Here is a 13,343-nt window from a genome sequence, read left to right on the forward strand (position 1 = left end):
GCCTACCACTGTAGTGTCATCCGCAAACTTGATGACGAGTTGGAGGCGTGCATGGCCACGCAGTCGTGTGTGAACAGGGAGTAACAGGAGAGGGCTCAGAACGCACCCTTGTGGGGCCCCAGGGTTGAGGATCAGCGGGTGGAATGTTGTTACCTACCCTCACCACCTGGGGGCGGCCCGTCAGGAAGTCCGGACCCAGTTGCACAGGGCGCGGGGTCGAGACCCAGGGTCTCGAGCTTGATGACGAGTTTGGAGGTACTATGGTGTTAAATGCTGAGCTGTAATCGATGAACAGCATTCTCACATGGGTATTCCTCTTGTCCAGATGGGTTAGGGCAGTGTGCTAGTGTGGTTGCGATTGCGTCGTCTGTGGACCTATTGGGTCGGTAAGCAAATTGGATGGGTCTAGGGTGTCCGGTAGGGTGGAGTGATATGGTCCTTGACTAGTCTCTCAAAGCACTCATGATGCGGAAGTGAGTGCTACGGGGCGATAGTCGTTTAGCTCAGTTACCTTAGCTTTCTTGGGAACAGGAACAATGGTGCCCTCTTGAAGCATGTGGGAACAGCAGACTTGGATAAGGATGATTGAATATGTCCGTAAACACACCAGCCAGCTGGTCTGCGGCATGCTCTGAGGACGCGGCTGGGAATGCCGTCTGGGCCTGCAGCCTTGCGAGGGTTAACACGTTTAAATGTTTTACTCACCTCGGCTGCAGTGAAGGAGAGCCCGCAGTTTTTGTGTAGGGGCCGTGTCAGTGGCACTGTATTGTCCTCAAAGCGGGCAAAAAAGTTTGTTTAGCTGTCTGGGAGCAAGACATCCTGGTCCTCGACGGGCGGGTTTTCTTTTTGTAATCCGTGATTGACTGTAGACCCTGCCACATACCTCTTGTGTCTGAGCTGTTGAATTTCGACTCGATTTTGTTCTCTGTACTGAGACTTAGCCTGTTTGATTGCCTTGCGGAGAGAATAGCTACACTGTTTGTATTCGTCATGCTCTCCGGTCCCTTGCCCTGTAAAAGCAGTGGTTCGCGCTTTTCAGTTTCACGCGAATGCTGCCGTCATCCACGGTTTCTGGTTTGGGAATTATTTTTATCGTTGCTGTGGGTACGACATCGTCAATGCACTTCCTAATGAACCTCGCTCACCGAATCAGCATATTCGTCAATTATGGTTGTTGGACGCGATGCGGAACATACCAATCCGCGTGATCGAAGCAGTCTTGAAGCGTGGATTCAGATTGGTCGGACCAGCGTTGAACAGACCTGAGCGCGGGGAGCTTGTTGTTTGAGTTTCTGTTTGTAGGCAGGAATCAACAAAATGGAGTCGTGGTCAGCTTTTCCGAAAGGGGGCGGGGGAGGGCCTTGTAAGCGTCGCGGAAATTAGTGTAGCAATGTCCAGTGTTTTTTCCAGCCCTGGTAGCACAATCGATATGCTGATAGAATTTAGGGAGTTTTGTTTTTAGATTAGCCTTGTTAAAATCCCCAGCTACGATGAATGCAGCCTCAGGTGTGTGGTTTCCAGTTTACAAAGAGTCAGATAAAGTTCGTTCAGGGCCATCGATGTGTCTGCTTGGGGGAATGTATACGGCTGTGATTATGATTGACGAGAATTCCCTTGGTAGATAATGCGGTCGACATTTGATTGTGAGGAGTTCTAGATCAGGTGAACAGAACGACTTGAGTTCTTGTGTGTTATTATGATGTCACACCACTTCATATAATGCTATGATTTTTTTTTAGCTCAACAGCTTAACATGGCTGAACCTTGCTCTTTTCACATCGCAAGCATTTCAGAGAGTAAGCAGGGATTTGGATACGCTATTGAATTCCATTTTCAGTTAGAGGAGATAGCAGCCTCCTCCACACGTATTACGGGTCAGTGCCACCGGCTTATGCCCATCACACAGACAGTGGATTAATTTATAAGTTCAAAAACATTATCGTAATCTAGGCTGGGTCCTTTTTGTTCCTGACAGCCTTTAGACTCGGCGTCCCTAATGAGAGAGAGAGGGAGTGAAAGAGAGAGAGAGAAGAGAGATGGACAGAGCGAGAGAGAGAGGGGGGGGGGGGGGGGTTGGAACAGCGGGATCTGGAGACATCAATGTCAAATTAAGAGCTTCTTAAGGGACAGGGAGGGTAGGATGGGCTGGGGTATTAGAGCCTCTCTGATCAAGGAACACATTACATCCTGCAGTCAGTCTTTTGACTGGGCAGACAGTAAAAAATCCTATTACTTCCTTCAGGGAAACAGTGAATTAAAATGATCATAGTGAAAGTCAGGGCAGAGTGACAGACCTTTCATGATTAGAGAGTATTATGGAGTGGTTCTGCTTAAGGGTTGTGGTCTCACAGCAACAGAGGACTTGCAGAATTGAACACTGACCATTTCAGAACACCTACTACTGATGGCTCAGAGTTGCTTGAAATAACAGGTATCTTCTATTTATATGGCTCTGTATTTCTGTCTCAGCAATAACTTGCACTAAATTGGTTTGACATTACTACAAGTTATGACAGAAAACAAACATGTTTGCTTGGATCTAAAATCCACAGCATTGTTCTCCAATTCAAAAATGTATGCCTTTCCTCTGAAATTCACCTGGAGACAGCAGCATTGAGAAACACAATCCCATCAAATGTCTGGAAGAAAAACCAGAAAATATAAAATAAAAAGATGAAGGCATTTTGGGGAAAAGGAAGACAGATTGCAAAAATGTGCGGTTTGAATCCCTTGTGGCCATTGATTCAGTTGGAAACAGAGAGTGGAGAAATGCTGGTACGCTGGCGTGAAATTGTGGTAGCGGCGCGGAGTGGCTTCAGGAGTGCGGGGCACTTTGAGGGTCTGCTAATCAGCAGCACACAGACACGGAACAGACTCGCAGCTGTGCCACGGGATAAACGCCCCCCTCCCCGACACACCAGCCACCAGGAGCGCTGGAAGGAAGTGGAGCGCCGGAGGCTTTACAAATGATAGCACGGTAGCGGGTCACACTGGGAAAGAGTGAGCTTGAGGCCATGAAGTGTGAGGGTATGAACTGGGGATGTAACGGCATTTGGAGTTTGGGGAGAGTTCAGGTAGATGAGGGATCCTGCTCCAGTCCAGTAGGACTGATCATAAAAGCCAGTCCCACAGGAGAGGAAGAGAGAGAAAGTAGGATATGAAAGACTAGAAGTGAGAAGAAATAGTAGATATGAGAGCAAAGACGTGCAGCAGTGTTGGGGAAAGAAAGTGGGTATGATTGTGAGGAAGCATAAGATAGCTGGGGCGTGTGTGAAAGTGAAGCAGCATAGAATCAGTAAGGGTTGAGGATACAAAGCGTTATACACTCTTAGGAAAAAAGGGTTCCAAAATGGTTCTTCAGCTGTCCCCATAGGAGCACCCTTTTTGGTTCCAGGTAGAACCCTCCGTGGAAAGAGTTCTACATGGAACCTAAAAAGGCTCTACCTGGAACCAAAAAGGTTTCTTCAAAGGGTAATCCTATGGGGACAACCGAAGAACCCTTTAAGGTTCTAGATAGAAAAAAAGGTGCTAAGAGTGTGGTACCTCCATTGTGGGGTGGAGGGCCACACAGCAGCACCACAGCCTGGCCTTCTCTCACTGACACTGTGTTCCTGGGCTTTCTGCTGAAGTTCTGCAGATCTGTGGGGAGGCAAAGACAAAGTGGCTCTGATTACTGTCAGATGTCTATAGTTGAACCTCCCCTGCATTGCACTGAGATTCTGGAGAGGGCATTTTAATTTTGAAGACCATGTTCCTTTCTATGCACATTGCTTGTACCTCATTTGCTTTACTTCCCTGCTAATACCACCAGTGACATGTGTGAACAGGGAGAGACATAAATACCTCTCTCTAAACTGGGTTTACGGATCACTTTCACTTTTCATTAAATGCTGCTGCATTACAAGGAAAGATAGACAGCACTAGGGACCCCAAACCTTTGGAAATATCATTCAAATCCCAAGAGGGGGCAGGCAAATATCAACAATAACAAAGTCTCATCTCATCCGAAGGCTTATCACCATTTAAATGAACATATCAAGTAGGAGCACCCTTCCTGCATGAATAATACAAACCCTTACCCCCTGAGATTGGTTATAACTTCCCTAATGTAATGTGGGATTGGTTTGGTTTGTTTAATTAGCTGAGCCTGTCAGTAAACCTGCATTGTAAAAAGAAACAACAGCGACATATGAACACCCAACCAGGTCTACCAAGGCATATCACTTAGGTGGACCATTCCAACTGGGCTAGTCTTGGCACTATCTCCAGAGATGTAAATAAACGTGTTGATGGATTCATGGGATAACTTTAGTCTGGAATGATGTTTATCTGTTCACCGGCTACAGAGGGAGTGAATTTCACAGTGCATTTGAGTGAGAGGACGAGAGGTAAAAGTGCCCATCTGTTGTTGAAACGCTCCAGATGATGTGATTTAGTCAGGGTGTAACATTAAGCCAGAGTTAAAACCATTCTAAGATTCCGACTTACACTAATCACTAATGGAGCTGCAGGCTTAGTGCATGTCAACACGGCAATTACCCCAAAGTAACAGCGCTTATCAAATTAAAACATGCTTCCAGAGTGAGAAGAAAAACCCTTTTGGGGTTCCTAACCTGAATGATTTGCTTGTGCTGTACTTAATCGTGCGTTAAATCGTAGCAAATCACATCTTCACTTGATGTGTCATGACTAGAAAAACAGAATGTGTCTCTAAGACATGTCTCTAAAAAACACTTGAAAATGAATGGGGTTTTAGGTAAATGTCTGAAATGGCAGTGTTTTGTTGTTCCTTCGTATTAAAGATAAACGTCCAAATCTACTCACATGCAAACTGAACCTTGGCCTCCCTGCTGACGATGGTTCCAAAGACATTGGTAGCAATACACTGGTAAACGCCCCCGTGATGTGTTGCATGAGGGTTATTGATCAACAGGTTTCCTTCAACCAGGTTGTAGTTCAAATCCATGTCAATATATCTCCCATCAACCTTCCATCTGTAGAGCCACACACACAAACACAATGATTATTACTCACTATCAGACAGTACAAACCAACGTGGCCACAGGATAAAATAGTATTCTAAATTAAAATACTGACATGGGGAAAGGTATGAAAAGCTAAAGAGTTTAAAGGACAAGCACCTACTTATAATGCGGGACTGGGTTTCCTTTTGCTTTACAATTGATGAACACCTTGTTGTCCTCAAACCTCAGGGGGAAAATGCTGTCACTTGGTTCTTGAGTGAAGACAGGTCCATGGCGGGTGTTTCTCTCTGAGTGAAGGAGCACAGACCCTTTAGTTTTACCTTGCTACTGACAACTACGTCTGAACGGTGAAAGCCAGGACAGTTACTGAGGACAAATGATACAACACATTGTGTGAACCTATACCCAATTATGTACCAACCTGTTTTATTATACATACGGTAGTCTTAGGCTACAACGATAGCCTAGCCACAGTGTTGACATGAGGGAGAACAAATACTACACTGACAATTAGAGGCCAATTAACTGATCACATTCTCTACACCCTGTAGCTCTGCACGCATACTAGGACGCCGCAATTTACAGTGCTCACGGACAAGTCATACAGGAAGTCCAGGGACATCTTCCACAGTATTTTCCTTCTTTCCATTCGAATTCCAACCAACGTGCAGTCTGTTGGCACACCCATGACATGGATGGCAGCTCAGTCAAGTCTGCTGTTTTGGTAAGCTGCTGCCAACTTACCAATACACCAGAGTAATTACCCCATGTTACAGTAATTAACTCCACTGAAATGCAGCTATCATTCCCTTAATGCGTAAACCCCCCTCCGTCAGAACTAATCGTCTTCTCTGTTCCGACACACAGTAGGCTACAGTATCCTGTTGGTGGCTCTCCACAGCTACAGTCCAAGTTCTAATGTCCCCTTTAGAAATCAACAGGTTTTTTTCTTTCATATGAAGGATATGAGATTATTATTTTTTTTTTTACAGGTACCTAACCTTGAAGACTAGGACAAAGAGAAGTACTCCCTCCCGCATCATCATCATGCTAATGAGAGTGTGGGGGAGAAGCTTTGCCTGAGGTGAGGACCTCCTTTCCTTTCTCAGCCTCCAAGGGAGGTGCTTCATATCTCTGTCCTTTAAAGGAAATAAATGAATGAACCTTTTATAGCTGGCCTATTCAACCTGGGAAATGCTTGTGCTTCGTGTAATTTGGAGAGATCTCACCCTGGCTAGCAGTCACCCTCCACTTGTCATCAAACTACACATGCACACTGAATATCAATTATATATGTATTTATGTAAATGGGAGCTCAATGATGAGGAAAATACATCAACTTGCACAAAGTTGAAGTCTTTGACATCTCCACATTCTGTTACCCCCCTCTCTCGTCGTTGTCGTTTTTCTTTTCCAGGCTGCCTTGATCTGTACGTGTCCCTGAGAAAGTGCTGACTGAAGATAAAATGCTAACTCAATGGAGATGGCAGCATAGATAACACAATAGCCACCTACTCCATACACTGTATACATTTAAATACATTTGTTTGATGGCTTGTAAATATCCAGGCTTGACTTCCATTTAAATCTGTCAACCAGGCCTGTCAACTTTAAATCCCTCTCCATTCTGTAGATAGTTCATAATACCCAGACATAAAGTGTGGGAGATACACTGCTATATTGACACTCCAGATCTCTGCCTCTCCAAGGTCACACCGGTGTACGGAAACAGAATTCAGGTTAGTAATTGGGACTTTGCAGGTGTTTGTTGAGTGGTATGGCTAAGAAGCTAAGGAAGTGTTATTGCCATGGAGATGAGCATAAAGCGAGACATATGACATGAAGAATGAGAAACACAAAATAGATTAGCACCATGGAAACCATTGTGTTGTGAGTTAATCACAACCTTTCACTCCAAGTTTGGTAGAGTTTGACACATGATCCTTTGTGGTGATATAGATCAAATGACGAGTGATGTCATACCGAAGGTAACCCCCTAACAGCATGCATCCTGGGTGAGAATGGCATGATACTCTTTGAAGAGATAAGGAAATGATAAAACAGACAACGCATAAAGAGGGGTGTATGCAGATCGGGTGTGGTATCAAAGGCAACTTGGGGGACATCTTACCAGCAAGGCAGTCCGTGAGTGACAGAAGGATTAACAGTTCCCATGGCAACAACATTTTCATTTTCCAAGGTCAAAGGCTTTCTTTCTTCCCATCCAATTGCCAGTGAGAGGGGAAATTTCCTGTGTAAACTCTGCTCCTTTTAGCTGCGGAAAGGAGAAAAGACAAAATGGGCAATGTGACAACAATCCTTTTGCAATAGGCTATACACTGAGCCTGTTGAAAAATGGAGCTGGAATTGAGGAAAATCAGTCAACCATTAATAATTAGTTCATCAAAATAAGCAGGGTCAAGATCTCGCGCCTGAGGGGCGAGCTAGTATCTGATCCACAGGAGCTGATATTTAGTGTGTACATTCTGCTGCTACAATATCTCCCAGGAGCAAGTCAAGGGAGTGAGAAAAAAGATTCAAGGCTTACAGCAGCAACAGATGAGTAGCTCAACCGCCCTGCCCAAGGCCCTGTTTAGATTTAGCTAAAACTACTGGTTCAATACATTTACAATAAAAATAATGTGATACATACAGCGGTGAAAAGGATGTGACGGAGAGATGTCCAATGTGACTCTTAAAGGGCAGGGAATATGACAGCACGGTGAGACATTTTCATTTAACCCGGCCTCTATTGAGAGAACTAGAGAGAGCAATCCATCTAGAGGCAAGGCATGCAATCCACTTCAAAACAGAGCAGACACAGACGATATCCTCTATGAAGCATCAGAGGGAACTATTATTGCTGTGAAGAGCAAAGAATTGCTGCTTTACACTTTCACAGGTTTGATCAGCAGCTCCAGACAGAGAGGGTTAGGTATCAATAACATTAGCTCATTATAATGTGCTGGGATTGGTAAATAAATACCTAGACTATTACACAGGCCTGCATGGGAGACATTTGAATAGGTGCAATACATATCCGATATAAATTGAGATGGGAACACAATTTTCCTAGATTGTGATAACCTTCCATGTGAACAGAAATCAATACACTGATGGGAAAGTAAAGTAAAAGCTAAAAGAAAAATAAATAATAATAATTCTCTCTGACACGGTGTTAAAATCATTACCTTTATAAGTTACACAATGTGCCCAGCATGAAAAGCTCAGCATGAACTCCTACTGTACATAGGTAATGTAGGCTACTTCTTGACTCAGGTACTACCCCTCTAATTGTGGAGTTGAGCTAATGGCACTTTGTACAGTTATACAATGTTCTTTCAGATTACTTTCTAATGTTAAAACCAGATCATTTACGTTCGATGGTCGACAATAATTCTCAAAACTTTTACATCATTTTTTTCTTTGCAATCAGTGCAGTTTCCTGTGGTGAGAAATAGCCATGTTGGAAACTTAATGGAAGAAAAAGGTGAAAAGTTGTAATCAGGAAAGATAAAATGGCTTAGATCTCAGTAGGGATGAGAAGAGAGATTCAATTAGATCCATTATCTTCTTTATCTTCTACTTTTTTAACCTTCTGCCTTTTTTTCTAGTCATTCTGCCCACAGTTTTGCCATGAATCGCAATCAACTACGGAGGAATAAGTCAGTAACAGGAAATGTGGCTGATGCCTTCCCTTATGAGAGTTACATGGATGATGTATCGGTCTCATGTAGGGGAAAACCGATGCTGAAACAGTACCCATATAACAATAGACAGAACTCACATTGAACCTATTTGAACCCTCATGGGAGAGCTAAATGCATGAACTATCCCCCCCTATCCATTGCAATACCATCAGTCTGTAATACCACCAGTCTGTAATACCATCAATCTACAGTCCTTGGTAGGGGTATACAGTATGTACCATTTTGGTTATATTAAGTTTGTGTGCAATTTTCAACTCTCTGAATCCTTTTGGGAATATTTGCCAGCCAACTACCCAAAACGGCTATTTGCAATCAATAAATTATACATGCCAGCTACTGAGCTGAGTCATTCACAATCAATGTGATCTAAATTCAGGCAAGCTTGCCAAAAAAAATCAGAGCACACAATCCTCTGGCAGAGTGTGCGGTGCAAAAACAATTCCCCAACAGTAGAGATGTACATTGACCAAGAGGGGACATTCTTCCTTTTGGTCCAAGTAGATCCTAATGTAACGATGTAGAATCAGGGCTTTGAATACCGATCCCCAATCATCATATTCTGGCCATCCAAATCATTCCAACATTTTCCAACTCCAAGAACTGCTGCTGCATACTGTAGGGATCATCCTGGCACTCTTATCCACCCAGACAGGTGCTACACATTGTTCATGGATGAGTTGATGTCAACTCAAACATACTGTAGACCACCAAACTTGAATATGAATTGTGTAATAGAGGAGTGGAATTAATCAAGCCATACCTGTGGCGACTAGGATCACTGAGGAATTATAGCTATTTATGGGTACTTAGAGGATTGGGAGGGTAGGGGAACCATTGCAGTCCATTGCTGAGGTTGTCTAACAAGGCCCTGAAGCCTAAAGTCATTAGTGTCCCTGCTCTGCCAGATGATCGATGCTAATTTATGTTTGCTCTAGTCAGCTGTCCAGTTTCACTTTCAAGCTGATCAACTTTCTTTTGTCTCCTCACTGTAGCACGTCCTCTCCCCCTGGCACTCAAAGTCAAACTCATGGAGCTGTTTGCCTTTGCCCCATGGATGGAAGCTATGATTATGCTCAGCGTCAAGATGCAGAGCCTAGATTCCCGGAAGTGTACGGTACGACTGAGAGAGATGGCACTGTTCCTCTGTCAGATAGCACTGCTCTGTTTTTAATGATGCATACGTCCTGGGCATCCTTGGGGAGGATGTGTTTCTTGGTCACAGTCCAGAAATTTAAAGTAGTTGCTCATGATCCCCATGATTAATTTATATACCAGAGAAAAATACAATGGTAATAATTCTTGTGCCCAGCGGACGGTGGTCGCAGGTGTTGGAAACACCAAGTGGGATGAATCCGAGCTAATGGTGCCTGCAAGGGAAAATATCTGTCAGGGATTAATCCCTAATAACACTGTGGTATAGATCATGTGCCTCTTCTCCCTCAATGGCCTCCCAAGATTAAGATAGCTAGCTGGAGAGAAATGATTCAATGGGGTATGGGTATCGACACGGCTAGATTCTGGTCTGACGCATTGGCTGGTTTAATGTTCATTACTGATGAGCAGCATCCCACAGTGGGATATGTAAACTAGGTGGAACTGAGAGGAGGATGCAGTTGAACTCTGTTGAGCAGAGTTCCACTTCATTAGTTCCTGAGTAATTGGCTATAACACGTGACCACGGAAAATTAACATCAGCGGTCTAGCCAGAGGTAATTAAGGCATGTTTTTGGAGCTTACTCCTGTAAATAAGACTAGTACACAAAATCCCACACTCGTGGTTTCAAAGGCCTCATTTTGTTAGGGTTAATCATGGCATAGAGTGCCTGGACCAGGCTGGACTAAACACTTTCTCTGTGAAATTTGCAACGCCAAGGAGGCGAGGGGAAGGGCGCACTCAGAGATACAATGTTGCAATGGACAGACCTTAATTATTGCTATGAAATATTATACCGGGGGTACAGAATGAATTAAGTCTTGTCCATCCCCTTTCATTTATGGCCTTGATCATATCAAAGCTCACCTCTCCAAAACACTCCTGTAATCTCCTTGATCTCAGATTACTGTCAACCCGTTTCCATTCATGGGGGAGCAGGAGCTAGGCAAACACTATGGTGGCTGGATGTCAATCAACATTTACTGGCTAAGGGCTAAACATGTTGCTAGCTAGATGAGAGGAAGAGTAACGTTGACCAGTACCATCCTGTTATTTCCTGTCTTGCTTTTCAACATTCACGCCAACACTAAAGTGATTTCACAGAGTCAACAGGCAACGAAGAGGGAAGGACAAAGTGAAGATACAGTAGCTCAAATTAACCCACAGATTAATCTTTACACTCATACAAATGACTGTTGTCCTTGAGGGGAAGAGAGCTTTTTCAGTCAAAGTGTTATAAGGGGAAGGAAATGGTAAGATAATGGTTATCTGGAGGGCAGTCATGCACAGAATTGAAAGTAACCAGTTCATTCTAGTCCTTACAGCTTGAAATCTGTGATAAGACGATACTGTAAGTGCCATCCCCAATAAAGTAGCTAACACCGATCAGCACCAGGGACAGCTGCAGATACTGTATGTTGAATATTCACAGCCCGCTATTGCTAAATGTAATGTGGGCGTAAAGACATGAATAAGTGGAAATTCACACGCACACACGCACAGGCACACACGCACACACACACACACACAACATGGAAAAATGGGATTACAGTAGCAACAGCAACAGCTCTTGTACTAAATAACACCCACAGTCGCACTCTTTTACAGTATGAAATAAATCACCAGCTCCACTGACAACCATGTTTCCCACTGATTGAGTACTCACAGAGTAACTGGAGAGAGCCCTCTACTTCCCCAGGAGCTGAGACACAATCAGCCCCTTCCTTTGGTCTGCTAAGAGAGAGAGAGAGCTCAGAGACCGTGTGAGCTGAATCTGAAGCCGGACAGGAGCCACTGAAATGGTGGGAGCTCGGGAAGCTCTGTGCCTTGCTGCTGCTATCGGTCTGTAACACAGTGTGTATCCCTGATCACAGGGAACATTTCTTTGTGCCCTGCCCCTTCATGGCGCCGCACAATTATGGCACCACTGATGCCAGCAATCCACCACGGCAGGATTCAAGGATTGTCCTTGAATTCCTGAAGAAAAGAATGACTGGATGTGAAATAGTGATACAAATGTGAGAAACAACACTACAAGTTTAATCCATCTGATCGATCCCAGATCATAATTTGTTTGACAGAGTTTGTGTATTATACAGAGCCGAAAATCAATAAGTTAAATACTGCCCTTTTAACATTTCTACAATGTTGTGAAGTGGTAAAATTGTATAAAGATATTTTGTACAAGTGGTAGCTACTTCATAGGGTATCACCATTTCTAAGAGGCATTGGTGTGATACACAAACACACACACACACACACACACACACAAATCACAATGACCTGAATTCCTGTGCTAGCACCACAGAAGCCATTTACTCATTGTAATTTGGTTTCCAGCATGGCAGACACCAGCAGAGCTATCACAAAAAGACAGATTGTTTCTGCAGGTGGATAGAGCCTCGCTTGCAGTGGCCTTAATAAAAAGCACTCTGCATACATACTCTACAGTGCAACATCTGAAAAAGGGCATTTATTATCCCAAAATAAGCAAACAATATCACAACACTCTTAAAGAGGACCATTGAGCAAGTTGCTGTGAAATGCCTGAAACAGGCAAAAGGTAATACAACGGGTGAGAATGAATATGATTTCATTTCCAACCAAACTAGTGTATGTGTATGTTTGCTAGGCATTTTGACATTCAGCGAAAAAACCTAAGACTCAACAATAATAAGAAAAGATTACTTAACACAAAACTTGTGTTACTTAATCATTATGATGAATGGTTCTTTTTCAGAGAGAGATTCTTGTTTAGTGTTCATTTTTTTTATTGTTTATTTCACTTTTGTTCATTATCTATTTCACTTGCTTTGGCAATGTAAACACATGTTTCCCATGCCAATAAAGCCCCTTGACTTGAATTGAGAGAGAAAGAGAGAGAGAGAAAGAAAGAGAAAGAGAGAGAGAAAGAAAGAGAAAGAGAGAGGAGACAGTGTGAGAGAGAAGAGACCGAGAGCGGGAGAGAGAGACAGACAGAGATATAGAGAGACCGAGACATAGAGACCGAGAGAGACAGAGAGAGACATAGAGAGAGAGACAGAGAGAGACATAGAGAGAGAGACAGAGAGAGAGACAGAGGGAGACAGAGAGAGAGAGAGAGAGACAGAGAGAGACAGAGAGAGAGAGAGACAGACAGACAGAGCTAGAAAGGAGAGAGAGACAGAGTCTAAGACCTAGTTTACAGCCCTGCATTATATTTCTATTATGAAAAATCCCAATAAATTTAAGCAGCAGCAGTGATATTCAAGATCTCATTTTACCGGAATGGCTGTATCTCAATAGGAGCGTAATGAGGAGGGGAACAAGGCAAGGCAATTCTTTATTAAATTAACATGATTTACCATAACGTGGGGCTGCTGATTACTATGCATAATCCTGCCTGTGACTGGTGGATATTTAATCCACCTTACATCAATGTCCTCTCTCTAGTTCCAGTAGGGAATGGATATAGTATGCTGTTCCCAGTTGGCTGCTATATAAAACCACCCATAA

The 13,343-nt window shown here is 43.6% G+C and overlaps 1 protein-coding gene across 1 annotated transcript in view; it reads right to left on the reverse strand.

Moving 5' to 3' along the window:
- Window positions 1–13,343, reverse strand: part of LOC111969840 (contactin-4) — an 87,411-nt gene that overhangs the window by 27,911 nt on the left and 46,157 nt on the right. The window contains exons 2-5 of the mRNA XM_023996150.1: window positions 7,117–7,260; window positions 5,146–5,272; window positions 4,825–4,994; window positions 3,544–3,639 (exon numbers count right to left, since the gene is read on the reverse strand). Of these exons, the coding sequence (XP_023851918.1) occupies window positions 3,544–3,639; window positions 4,825–4,994; window positions 5,146–5,272; window positions 7,117–7,177 (454 nt within the window). The 5' untranslated portion in view covers window positions 7,178–7,260. The remainder of the gene's footprint in view (window positions 1–3,543; window positions 3,640–4,824; window positions 4,995–5,145; window positions 5,273–7,116; window positions 7,261–13,343) is intronic.

The sequence above is a fragment of the Salvelinus sp. IW2-2015 genome, linkage group LG11 (assembly GCF_002910315.2).
Source record: "Salvelinus sp. IW2-2015 linkage group LG11, ASM291031v2, whole genome shotgun sequence".
Taxonomy (NCBI): Eukaryota; Metazoa; Chordata; class Actinopteri; order Salmoniformes; family Salmonidae; genus Salvelinus; species Salvelinus sp. IW2-2015.